Source organism: Camelus ferus, chromosome 5 (genome assembly GCF_009834535.1).
Source record: "Camelus ferus isolate YT-003-E chromosome 5, BCGSAC_Cfer_1.0, whole genome shotgun sequence".
Taxonomy (NCBI): domain Eukaryota; kingdom Metazoa; phylum Chordata; class Mammalia; order Artiodactyla; family Camelidae; genus Camelus; species Camelus ferus.
In genome coordinates, this window is record NC_045700.1 from 2,587,601 (window position 1) to 2,601,708 (window position 14,108).

Consider the following 14,108-nt stretch of genomic DNA (forward strand, 5'->3'; position numbering starts at 1 on the left):
GTGTTCCTGGGTGTCAGATACGTGGACCAACAGGGAGATCCAGGGGTGCTCATGCTCCCTCACATCTCTCTGAGATGCTTCGCCCAGGTTCATCTCACCAACTTTTTCTCCATCGCACCTTGTTGGCTCAGGAAATGGCCATATTCACTTCAACTCCACTGTGACCTTCTTTAGTCCATTCTGGTCACCTACCGAGCCTTTCTGTCCTCTTGTCCCTTCTGTTTACCTCTCTGAAAGCTTTCCTTCAGCATCACATCACACATTTTTGTCTGCCGCTCTCGCTCTCTCTTCAGTCCTCACCCACTCCTGGTACTCAGTGAACATACGCTCAATAAATGAACACCAGCCTCTCAAAGGCATAGTCCATGACTACTCTTCTTTGTGTCCACAGCAAAATGTCAGGTCCCCGGTGTGTGTGCTGCATGTATCTGGAGAGCGATAAGGATCAGTGAAGGGAGAGCAAGGGATGAAAAAGAAAAAAGAAAAGAAGGAAGGAAGGTGAGATCAGTCAGGCAGAAGGTATAGGACATGTTAAAAGAGAAGGTTGTAAAAGAAACAAAGACAAATGAAGCAAATTCTATTAGGAATCCAGAAAATGAAAACTCTGATAGCTGAGACAAGAGAAGAATCACAGAGGAGACAGCATTAGAGATGAATCTTAAACTCTGAAAGGGAATTAGATGGAGGAGAATGGAAATTGGGTCAAGAAGTACCAGGGGTCTAAGAAGAGGGGTGGAGCATGTCTGAGGGGATAAAGACATCTTAGTTGAACAGGGTTTTGTTTCTCTGCGAGGTGAGGCTGTCGCTGTGTGAGATGTTGCTCCAGCTCTCTCTGGTTGATTGTCTTCCAGGAACGGGCGGCTGGTCCCCAGCGGACTCCAACGCTCAGCAGTGGCTCCAGATGGACCTTGGAAGCAGGGTGGAGGTCACGGCCGTGGCCACGCAGGGAAGATATGGCAGCTCTGACTGGGTGACGAGCTACAGCCTGATGTTCAGCGACACGGGGCGCAACTGGAAACAGTACAAACAGGAAGACGGCATCTGGGTAGGACATCTTTTCTCATCAGATGCATGCAACTGAGATGCGCTAATGGTACCCAGTGAACGTCTATGTCGTTTTCCTGTATCCAGATTGTTGGTGGCTTCATAACTGTTGAGTGCCCATTCAGAAATAATTAGACCATGTATGAGCTCCATCTCCAGCGTGACTCCAGTATCGAGGGAAATTAGGGTGTCTGTTGCAAAAACTTTAGCATTTTCCTCCTTTTCTGGTAATGTGGGTAATGCACCGAGTGAGTCTCAGTTCTGTCATCTATAAAAACAGAAACACACCACCGAAGCCTGATTTTTGCTGAGAACGTGTTGATTTACTGAGTATGTATTAATTTACTCACTTCTTTGTTTATTACCTACCGGGCACCTTCCAGACCTTGTCATGGTGGAACCAGCTCAGATATATAACTGGTCCAAAGTTGCCCAGCTTGTGAATCTTGGCCTGAGAATCTGGTCTGACTTTCAAGCCACTTGGCTTGACTGCCTCCATGCAAGTTTTGAAGATAATCAAAAGGGTAAAAAAATGCAAAAAACTAGAAAATTGAGAATTATTCTGCCTTTATAAACAATCTTCAGCTTGGAAGCAAAGGACAGTGTGTGCCAAGTTGTAAAAAAAAAAAACGAAACACAAATCCTTTCCACCTGACAAGGTCCAAGCTCTTGACCCCACAGCGTAAGTGAAAGGCTGTCCCCAAAAGGGGACGGGACAGAGAGAAAAAGGCACCCAGAGTGGACCAGAAACTCATGCACCAAATGACTTGTTAGCTCATGTCTCTTTTGGTATAGGGAAAGATCATTACCAGATTTTTTTTTTCAAAACCTGGTACGATGTGAAGATTTGGCAATTGATAGCATTATCTTTCCCTCTCATGATCTCCTTAGCATTTTCCTGCCTTAATTCAATCCCAGCTATGATTTCAAGTGGCTGTTGTTTGCACAAGCATTTTTCTGTGTTGGTCACACTTTGTTGGAAAAAAAAATTCTATTTTCTATCCCTTGTTATTTGTTAATTGCCTGCACATCACTCTTTCTAATTGGAAGTAACGGCAACCCTAAGTAGGGCTAAGATTCACTGTGGCAGATTGAATGTGGAGAATATTATAATTGTCATCTTTATTCTGAGTTGCCTGTAGCGGTGGCTTGTGACTTATAGAGAGTATGGATTTTCTTCATCTTACGAATAGTCTTTTGGGGCCTCTTCTATGTTTTTCCCAATTTCGAAGCCCCCGGACATTTTCCAGTTGTTTAGTTTGAAAAGAGAAATGAGCACGCCTTCCTTTTTGGGAAACAGTGTTCAGGGTTTCTGTTGACTTGAGAGAGACAAATGGTCGTGGGGTCATTTCTTTTCTTTGGAGTTTCCAATCAGAACTGGTCTTTGTTTTCCAGATTGAATGGCAGTGTTGAGTTATTTCGTCTAAATATTTTTTAAAAACTTGAGTTTTATTTTCTTTAGAACCAAATGACCCGCTTTTAGCCTGGATCAGGGTGTGTTCCAAGGACGGACAGTTTCTCTGGGCTTGTGACCAGCTGGCTTCAGGCCTGTTTCAGTTTCTTGTCCCTCCTGGATTACCTGCGTTTCTGCAAAATTCCAAGCCCCTTAGAGACAGGGGGCCAGTCTTATAGGTCCTGGCAGCCTCCATTCCTGTTATGACTGGACACAGGGCATGAACTACTGTTTGAATGGTTATTACGAGACCTGCAGAAAGAGTAAGACTTCCAGGATTGGAGGGGAGGTGACTGTTCCTGTCCTTGTCCCTCACCTCACCCTCAAAACAGCTTTGATCTTTTAGGGGGGAGGCAAAAGATACTGGGTGGGCCAAGAAGAGGTGGGGAACTGTTGTGCACAAAGATGTCAAATTCCAGCTGAGGCTTCCCTGGAGATACGTTGCCTGCTGGGCACTTGGGAGAAGAGGTTTAGGATCAACCTGTCAAATGCAAACACTGGAAGCAACCTCAGGACTCGGGTGACAGGGGCAGGCACACAGTGATGAGTCACGCACAGGAATAAGGCTCAGATCTGGAAAAGCGCACATCCATTCGAATCCCTACTGAGGAAACGCACACCTACTGGCCACCAATCACATGCTGCATTTGTGAGCAGACGTCATTCTGTAAACGTAGTAAGTGTTCTTCTACAAGCACTGGGGATTCAGCAATCAGTGTCTCCCTAAAGGAGAAGCGGGGGGCTCACAGAGAGCAACCCAAGCTCACGTAACCAGACACCAATGGTGCCTGAATACGAAACCAAGATTTATTCCTAAATTTATACTTGACTACAAAACTGTACTTTCTATTTCTTCCTTACTACACTTGATTTTTTTTTAATTTCCACAAAACTGATTTACTTTTCTCACCTTAATGGTAAACTCTGTCAGACTTACTCCAGAAGAATAGCATTAAACCCTATTGCTTAATTCACCTGTGTTGCTAAAATATAAAAATGAAGAAGCACCAATAAACTCTAACTGTATTTCTGCATGTTATAAGTCACGCTCAACGTCTCTGAAACTGTGTCAGCCTTACAGAACAGCCATCAAACAGAGACTCAGGGTATTTTAGCAAACACTTCATGAACGAATGTAAAATCTGACTTGCGGCTAATATTCATCATTTTTTTTTTCCACCGTAGTATCTAGTTGAATAAACAGATTACCTTGAGAGTTTTCTTTTTAAATTTAACACTTTAAGTAAGACTATAGCTTCACCAGAGTAAATCCTGCTAAACAAGATGAAAGCAATTGTCAAACAAGAGGGTTTTATAAAACTCTAAATGGTTCCGTTTAATTTTTCAGAAAAAAGTCAATACCTCAAACCATCAGTACCAAGTATTGACTTAACTAACGGTGGTGTAGCATGGAAGTAGGGCATCTCTTTTTGTTTGTTTGCTTTTTTTTATATATATATATATTTTTTTTAATTGAAGTATAGTCAGTTTACAGTGTTGTGTCAATTTCTGGTGTACAGCATGCTTCAGTCATACATGAAAATACATGTTCTTGTTTTCATAATATTTTTCACCATAAGTTACTATAAGATATTGAATATAGTTCCCTGTGCTGTACCGTATGAACTTGTTGTTCATCTATTTTATATATAGTGGTTAGAATTTGCAAATTTCGAACTCCCAATTTATCCCTTTCCACCCCCTTTCCCATAGGTAACCATAAATTTGTTTTCTGTCTGTGAGTCTGTTTCTGTTTTGAAAATAAGTTCTTGAATTAGGGTTTCATGTGGTCTTTGGAAAATCTTCCATTTTCAGATGATACAGAGTTTGTAATGTTTTTTAAGTTGATTTACCAAGCAGTACAATTATTGTACATTCCTTGGATGGGATATCAGTTTACCAGTACTCAAGAGATTTATTTTGTTTTTCAAAGTTTATTATGAAACAAGAATCCTGGAAATGTAACTGTCCAACATACAGTCACAAATATTCAAGCTGTAAAAATCCAATTTTTAGAGTTTCAGCTCTGGCACTGGATGGAATGTTCATGAATGAGGCCACCAAGCAGCGGCTGAGTGATGCTTCATGATTTATATATAAGCCAGGGTTCCCCATGTCACTAAATAATCAAATGTGAAGGTGTCTCAGGGACAAACTTAGCAACACTTTTAGAATCTTAGCACATCCAAAAATCTCTTTCTGTCTGGCTTGTCGACATGCCAAATCAATACAAATATCAAGACTCTAACTCTGAGCAGCAGTGCTAGCCAGGGTTCAGTAAAGTGGATAAACTTCTTTGGAACAAAGGAACCTCTAACTCTCCAAATCCAAAGAGATCAAAGTCCTGTTACCAATCATTTTGAAAGATGTTTCAGGGGAATCACTTCCTGTCCCTGTTATACCCACGAATTACCTTTTCAGTCATGGGTCCTTCGTGTGAGAGTTCACATCCTTCCTGAATACACCTGTTTCCTACACACAACTCCTAAGTGTCCCCAAAATGCATTGCCCTCTATGCACATTGCAGTCTCCCTTATGTTCTGCTGTTTATCACTATGAAATTTCAAAGACAGCCACTTGTGCTTGTGCTTTAACATAAGGGGTCTTATTTTTAAATCACTTATCCACGTTGCCCATGACTGATCTTGTACAAGTCAGTCAGGAGCCCTTTCCTCTTCTCCTAACCCTGAAGACCATTATCTGCATACATGGACTCTTATTCATATTCAGTTGACAATTTTCTCTTATAAAAATCATGTTGCCTCTTCTCAGATACATCAGCCACCTAGTCTTTTATCATAGAGTCCTTTGGTCTGTATGATGTGATGGTCTGTGACTTTCTGTAGCTTTCTGGAGTCTGTCTTACATGAAAGGCTTGCATATGCTACCCAGCATTTTCTCTCACAAAGGTCAATTGAAACAATGGATTATACATTTAGGTCATCAGTTCCCTGATTTCACCCTCCAGTGACTTCTAAACGCTCTGGGAGCTGCTCTGATCTTCATGATTTATACATATTTATTCTGCCAATTTGGCCTAAAATACCCTGAGTATTGATCACTGTTTGATGCAGTATTTTAAGCCAACTCATTTCAGAAAACAATTTAAGAGTGAGAATCTCATTACCATCAACATATATCTTTTAAATTCTCATTAAACACCGAACACCATGCTGGGTGTCGTGCATAACAAAGGGCTTGAAGTTATGTTTGTCCCTCCTGTGAACGTGCAGGACCATTAAGAGGCACCACAACACAGCACATCTGTGTAAGGAGCCCTGATGGCAGGGAGCGCATGGCTGGGGCAGACTTTGATGGGTCCAAAGAGCAGGGACCATGTTTAGTTACTTTGGCTTCCTGGAAACTACAAAATGCTGTATGCATAATAAAAATTCAATAATGTAGGAAGGTAGAAGGAGGAAATGGTAGGAAAGGAGGAGAATTCATAGCAGGAGTGTTACTGAAACAAACTTGGGTCCACTCGCCCAACTCACAGGAAAGCCAATCTACTGACACCAGGTTGTAGTGAAGGAAAGTACAGCATTTATCACAGGGTGCCAAGCAAGGAGAATGGGCAGCTCATGCTCAAAGGACTCAAACTCCCCACTGGCTTTTAGGGGAGGGTGTTTAAAGACAGCATGAGGGGGAGGGTCTCAGGGTGTGTGATCAGCTCATGCACAATTCTCTGATTGGTTGATGGTGAGGTAACAGAGTAATGTTTGGGAATCTCAATCATCAACCTTCTGGCTCCAACCCATCCTACGCTGGCAGTCAGCATGCAGTTAACTTCTTCCACCTGGTGGAGGTTTTAATATCTACAAAACAGCTCAAAGATATGGCTCAGGATGTTACTATAGCCCTTCTGGAGGAACATAAGTCCTTGACTTTGTTTTATAGCTAAACTATTATTATTTTGCCTTGCTTGACTACTTTCCATTGTTTCTGCATTTTCTCACTTCTCTGATTAAAGTTGCCCTTTGGAACTGGGGGAAGGCCTAGGACACTAAGGCTTTTCTACAAACAAGAGGTGGTTCTGTCCCCCAGCAGGCCCCACAGGGTGCTGCTCTGTTTTAGGGGAAATGCTATAAGCAAATGCTTAAAGGAAGATATATAATAAGTATTGAAGACACCCAAATGAATACATTTAGATTCAAGTTTTCCCTGGTAACTGTGGAGAGCAAGGCTGGCTGCAGATTGTAAACTTCTAGTACCAGCACATCTTCAGCCACAGACCAAAGCAAGTAAGTCATTGTGTGTTAGTCACTTTGTTTTGACATTTTTTTGTTAAACAACATAGACTATGTATAAGAAAATGCTATTAAATATATTTTTCAAGTTTTTTTTTATTGACACATGGTTAATTTACAATGTATTAGTTTCTGGTGTACAGCATAGTGATTCAGTTACATATATGTGTGTGTGTGTGTGTGTGTGTGTATTCTTTTTCATTATAATACAAGATTCTGAATATAGTTCCCTGTGCTGTACATTAGGACCTTGTTGTTTATCTATTTTATATATTTGGCTGCTAGTTTTCTCATATATATATATGTGTGTGTATATATATATACATACACACACACACACACACACATGCACACACATATACACACACACCTAAGCTTTAGTATAGCTTTTCATTTCCTAGTTGGCCATTGTTAAAAACTCATTTACGGGCTTGGTATGTTCAAGATCTTGCCCTCAATTTAATGGAGACCACCAGCAGGGCAAGTTTTCACCATGTACCAGACCAACAGAAACAGGGATGAAGAGAAATGCAAAGACTTTCAAAGATGGTCAGATTCCAGCTGCACCTTTGGTTGCTTACATGACCTTGAAAATGCTACTAAACCTTGTTGGAGTGACCGTTCTCCCTGTCCATGGCAGGCATTTATCTAGAACCTTCCAGGCCTTTTACCATCATTTATCTAGAACCTCCCCGCTCAGACCCTTCTGTTTATGGGCTGCCTGATGGCTTGAATTGGGAAAGACATGGTAACAAACCCTGAGCTTCCCTGTGGATCCAGTTTAGAACAATTAAAGGCCTTCAAAACTTCAAACCCTCAAACCCTCAAGCCCTCATGGTTCTGTGCTGAGCACTGTTGCCGACCTGAGATCCTCTTATCACTGGGTGAATCTCTGCAGAAAAGGGCCAGGGAACAACTGGCCAATTAGCATCGTGGAAGCAACAGCTGGTCCTCACCCCAGCATCAGCAGTCTTCCCTCCAGCCCTCTGGTTCCACACTTAGCCCTTGAAAGTTCCTCATTGACACCCATCTGTTTGCCCTTCTTAATGGTAGACTTTGCTGACATGTTTCAGAGAACTTCCCCACATGGGGTCTAGCCTCTTGAAGGAGTAGAAATCTTGCCCACAGTTACAGGTGTGGCATTTAAACACATCCCAGGGACAGGGAGTCCACATGGAGCCTTCAGGATTAATAATCACATGGACACTTTCTAGGGGAGAGCAGATGTTTGCAGTCTCCTACAAACCAGCTGCATTTGTAATGGGAAAGGATCCAGCAGCTGACATCAGAGTAAGGAGGGTGATCTGCTTAAAATTAATTCTTCCAAATCCACTGCTATTAAATCAATCTTAGTGTTAAGGTACTTAATGGTTCATGGGAAACTTGACTTACACTTGTATTTCCAATAGGCATAAACCAGTTAGGTTTTGGAGATACTAATTTCAGGAGAAATTAGAGTTGATATCTCAGCTTTCACATGTAGCAAACCATCAAACTTTTTTGTGTAAATATATTGAATTATGTATAACAACCAGAAGGAAGAAATCTTATTCACTAGCCTTTATTCATGTAGCTTTCGACTACCATGATCTTTTTTCTTTTTCTTTTTTTTTTTTTTAGCAGAGATTATCTCTGGCTTTAAAGTCTTAACAGCTAGAGATTCTGTGACTTTGATAAATAACTAAAACCCTAGGAGGCTCAGTTTCTTCCTCTGTTAAGTAAGTATAATAAGTGAACCTACCTCTTGTGGTCTGTAAATGAGAGTCTCAAAAATGAATGGATGTCAGCATGTCCCCTGGGGCTCATTAAGATGCAGATCTCTGGTCCAGAGCTTCTGCACCGGAGCAGAGCTTCTGATCCGGTCGGTCTGGAGTGGGTCTGAGAATTTGCATTTATCACAATAGCTTAGGTGATTCCGGTGCTACTGGCAAGGAGCCTCATTGCAAGAAACACTGTGTAAATTATAACTGGGTGAATTCCTGGGCGCCTTACCCAGTGCTAGAGAAACAAATGGATATCGTCACCACCACTGTGACATGCAGGGGACACACCTGGTGAGGATGCCCAGCGAGAACCCTAGCTCTCGGTTTTCTCTCTTTTGAGTTTTGTGTGCAAAATGGGACACAAGCTTAATAAGTCAGGTGTTCTTTTGTTTTTGTTTTTTTGTTTTTGTTTTTGTTTTTGTTTTTTAAATAAACTGAATACTCAGTGGAAAAGGTAAGATCTCTGTGTGGTTCCAGGCAAAGGCAGCTCCCCACCCAAGCTCATTAAAGACTATTATTGAGGAGTCCTGTTAGCAGACAGAAGCACCTGGGGGAGTTACTGACCTAAAGAAAAGGTCTCTAAGCCAAAGTCTAGAGCCCTGGGTGTCTACTTGGCTCTAGCCAGATGGAAAGACTCCAGGCTGGCAGGGACCTCAAGGAGGCTAACAGTCTCTCAAGTGTGTTGAAGAAAAAAGGTGCAAAGGAAAGTAGGCTTCATCACGCTTATTATTTTAATGATCGTGGTTGATATTAAGGACAAAAATATAATATAGCAACCGCAAATTTCTATTCCTGTGAAGTATGGTTTCCAGGTGTTTTTTTGTTTGTTTGTTTGGTCAGGTTTTTTTTTTTTTTTTTTTTTTTTGCCTCAATGCTAATGAAAGGAGAGAACTCAAGCAAAATAAGAGTGTGGGCAGAAGTTGTTCTTGTGTTTCAAACCTGACCCTGACCAATCACCATCGTTGGTGCGGGAGGGCATCCTCACCTCTGCTTTGTCACCCATGGTACCCCTGCGGCTGTGCACGCTCTCTGAGTTAGAGAGATGAGTTGAAGGATAGTCCTAAATTTGTTTAGACTCTAGCCTGGAAAATAATTCTCTTAATTTAGGGACTCAAGACGTATTTGGAAATTAAATCATGAGTCCATGGAAAGAAGAAACAGTGCTTTATTGTTTTGCATCTTTTTAAGTATTGGAGGTCGGGAGAGCGAGTCATAAAAATCGGGCTGAAATTATTCTGACCTGAACGTCATGGGTGCTTTGTGGTGTAGGAAGGGAGATGTACTTGCAGAGCAAAAACAACAACAACAACAAAAAATCTGTCTCAGAGAATCATGGACCTCTAACATTCTGTCTTATCTGACTGTAATTTAGGGAATCAAGCATCTGTTAGGCACATTCTGCCTGCAATAAATTAAGGACACTTCAAGAGTAGAATGTAGAAATCCTTAGTCAGAGGTAAGATAAAAACATGGAAAGATACACACTGAAAAGATATGCACAGATGGGCGCATAGGTGAGAGCGTGAAGTTTCTGACTTCTCAGTGTAATATGTGCAATGAAGTTTTTTTCCATTAGCTATTTTGATCGTGCAATGGTGCATGCACAATTTTCATTTATTTGTCCCTATTTCCGATGTACTGCAATAATTGAGGGCCAGAGTCCCATTAATGGACTGTGAAAGCAAGTAGAAGGAACTGGTAAGGACCAAGTAGATAAGCCTGATCAAGTTGGTGCCTTGCTCCAAACAACTCAGATGTTACCTGTGTGGGACCGTCTGCGAGTGTGGGCAAGAGGGAAGGGGAGAGGTCCCTGATATACATCCAGTTTTACTCTCATGGGGCAGGACTTTCTGCCCTAAATTTCTACGCCCAGGGATTCTGCCAGCCTTCCCTAGGTCACGCATACTTTTGTGGGTGTCATGTTGTGTCTCAGACACTGTATTTATGTGAGTGCTGTAAGCATGTGAGAACTTAAGAATGATTGGGCAGGTACAGAGGCAGCACTGAGCCCCAGCTTGGGAGGGGCACCCTGAGCCTCCCGAATAAACGGAACCCTTGAGGGCGGGTCCTGTGCTTGCCAGCCACGCTCTGCCTGGAGGTCTGCCCCTCAACTCCACCATCAAGTTGCCTGCCCCATGCCGCTCGGTCCAGAGATGCCACGGCTGCCACAGGTAGCATCTGCAGGTGCATCTCCAGGTGGTTCATGGTGAGGAGCACCGCTCTGCTCGGCTGAGCCCGGGTCACTTAATCTCGGGGACCTCCCTGGGAGAGGCGGCTGCCCAGCATGCCCGGGAGTCCCGTTTCTCCTTCTTCGGTCAGGATTCTCATCTCTGGCTAGTGATGCCTCGATACATCCATCCCTCACCCTTCTCACGTTACGAGTTGAATTCTCTTTTTGCCATGGACTGTCATTTAATGAGTAAGTTCTAAAACAATTAAATGACAGCAGAATAAATGGCTTTGTCAGTTTGGTCAAAGGAAAAGCCAGATGATCGTGTAAGAAAATGAAAGTCTTTCTTCCTGCAACATGGCAGAGAGGTTTTAAAAATGACTGCCCAGTTACAAAAACTTGTGAGGTAATTGCAAAGTCAGTAAAAATACTTTGTAAACGTTCAAATTTTTTTCCGGAAACTTGAAACCTTACAGATGACCTTATTTAAATGTAAGAGATATGAATGAAAAATCTGCTGTTTTTAGAATGTGATCCTGTTATTTAAGCTAGAGTTGCAAATTACATTGATATATACATATGCACATATGTATGTGTATGTCTATATATACACAAATATGTACCCATGCATATGTATACATATTACTAGAGATATATATGTACATATATTTATAGATTTAAATTATATGAATATATATTTATAGATTTAAATATATGTTTGTACATTTACCTTTAAATAAATTGAAATATATATATATATATATTTATTTATTTATAAAAAAGGGGGAGGGTAAGCTTAGTGGTAGAGTGTGTGCTTAGCATGCATGAGGTCCTGGGTTCAATCCCCAGTATCTCCATTAAAAAATAAACTTAATTTACTTCCCTCAACAACAACAACAACAATTTAATTTCAAATAAATAAATAAATAAATAAATAAATAAATAAATAAATAAATAGGGTATATATATGTGTATATACTCATGCACGTATCTTTAAATCTTAGCACACTTCATCTTTTTTCTTAATTATAAATTCTGATCTTTCAAACTATCTTTACCTTTCTGACAGTTACTAGGGGATTCAGAAGATTTTTGCCCCAATTATTTTGTAATATTGTATGACTGAAGCATTGTGCTGTACACCAGAAATTGACACAGCATTGTAAACTGACTATATGCCTCAATAAAAAATTTAAAGAATAGAATTGTAATATTGAGATTAGCTGTCACAACAACAATGATGCATACATTGTGCCAAGTTATTCTCAGGTTCTGTTTCTAGTTGCCAAAGCCGTATTCAAGTGCAGAGAACAGAGACAGCATAGGACTTTCATGACATAATGACCAAGCTGGACGCTAACATTTCACAGCAGAGATTACCTCTGAATGAGAAGGACTAGTTGATGGGATTGCAACTGCATGTATTTTTTTCCCCTGAATCCACCTTTTAGGCATATTAGAAACAACGGTATTTGCAACATATATTGAGTGTTTACTGTGGGTCACGTTTGTGCTGACTGCTTTTATAAACTCTGCAGAGGAGAGATTATTTCCACTTAAAGATGAAACAGGCTCCTGGAGTGAATCATGAACCCAGATCCAGGTGAGAAGCAAGACTGAGTTCTGAAAAGGGGCCATTGGAGTCCAAACTCTCATCTTCCCACTACACGACTCGTCCGCAATCAATCAAGAGCTACCTGCTTGCTAATACAGATGTATCAGCTGCCTTACTTTAAAAACCAGCCATCACAGTTCTTTGAGACAGTCACATTTCTTTGCTCTTCTCCAATCAGGATAATCCCAGATGAAGGAACATATTAAAGATTTGTTAGGTGTGTTGCTCTGTTGTTCCATAACTTGGGTGATTTCCTCATTTAAAACAAGAAAAAGAAGTCAAAGAAAATAAATGCATGCATTTGGGGAATAATTGGGCACCACTTCTCAGAGTCCTGGCAGACCGCATACTAATAAGGGAGCTTGGACCCTGAACTAATCGTTTTCCACTTACAACCACCTTTGTTTATCTAACACTAGTCGGACAGCACTCCATGGATTTAGATAAGAAGATGAGGAAGAAGGAGGATTTTTTATTCAAACTGGATCAGGATTATATCATTTCATTCGAGTCTCTTTTAATTCAACAGTCCTTAATACAATACTCCTTTATGAGCAGATTTCGAGCACGAACTTTGGATTTAGTCAAATCTGAGTTTGATTTTCTGCTGCTTCCTAGCAGGGTCACCCTGAGCAGCACTTTATCTCTCTGAACCTCAAAGCTCACCTCTATAAAAGTTTATAAAACCTACTCAGAGTGATGCAAGAATTCATTGAAGTATTAACCTTACAGACCCCAACGCCCCCGACATATAAGAGGTGGTCAAATTAGCAATCTTTGAATCCTTATATGGAGCAGCTGTGAATGCTGCCAAGACTTTGCCAGAATCCTAAAAGGCACCTTTCTTCCCTCAAGTGCAAGATTATAATTACCTCAAAATAACTATGTTCGATATCTTGGAGTAACCGGTAATGAAAAAGAATATGAAAAGGAATATATGTATGAACATGTATGACTGTGCACCAGGAATCGACACATTGTAACTGACACATTGTAACTGACACATTGTAACTGACTATACTTCAATTAAAAAAAAATACTCTTACCATAAAAAAAATAGCCCTTCTCGTACTCCCAGTGTATTTTCTAGGTCAGTGGCATCTGTGAATTCCAGAGGCCGTGACATGTGAGGTGCCGGCTGGTAAGAGGCAGAGAGCAGGGCCTGAGTGGCTCTGAAGAGTTAAATATCTCCCCTTTTGGGGTAAGGATGGCTCCCAGGAGAGATGAAGTGTCTGCCACTCTTGGGGGCAGAGATGGGTTACTAACTAACACGACATAAAATGTAAATGGGTCTAGAAACGAGACAGACCCCCTGGAGGTCCTGGAATTGAACACTGAGCAGATTTTCAGCCATGGACACTTTGTTTAAATCAGTCCCAGGGAAAATCATTCGAGCATAGCTTCAAAATGAAAACCCGGGGCCTTGGTTTAGGATGGAACCTCATGAGGGACATCTGGCTGGAGGCTCAGAATCTCAAGAATCATGTATCAGCCTCTATTCTTGGCACTGCTGGGTAACAGCAGAGTCTGGCTTATTCATTTCAGAATGGGCTGGCTAGCAGGTCAAAATGAAGCAGTCGAAATGCTGACTTTTGACTGATTTCCAGAAGCACAAACTTGTTTTGTAATTTGTTTTACTACTGACACATTTTCCTTAGCCTCCTTCCACTGTGGAAAAAAAAAAAAAAAACAAATCCCACGTGAGCGAATATTTTGTTACCCAAAGTCTCAATTACCAGCAGGTTTCAGACAAAGAGGTAGGCGATAAGACCTCAAGGAGGGGGTGGTGGGCAAGAAGAATGTAACAGATTCTGGA

General features: G+C 41.2%; 1 protein-coding gene across 1 annotated transcript in view; it reads left to right on the forward strand.

Moving 5' to 3' along the window:
- Positions 1-14,108, forward strand: part of CNTNAP5 (contactin associated protein family member 5) — a 735,160-nt gene that overhangs the window by 180,743 nt on the left and 540,309 nt on the right. The window contains 1 exon segment of the mRNA XM_032479187.1: positions 852-1,045. Within this exon segment, the coding sequence (XP_032335078.1) occupies positions 852-1,045 (194 nt within the window).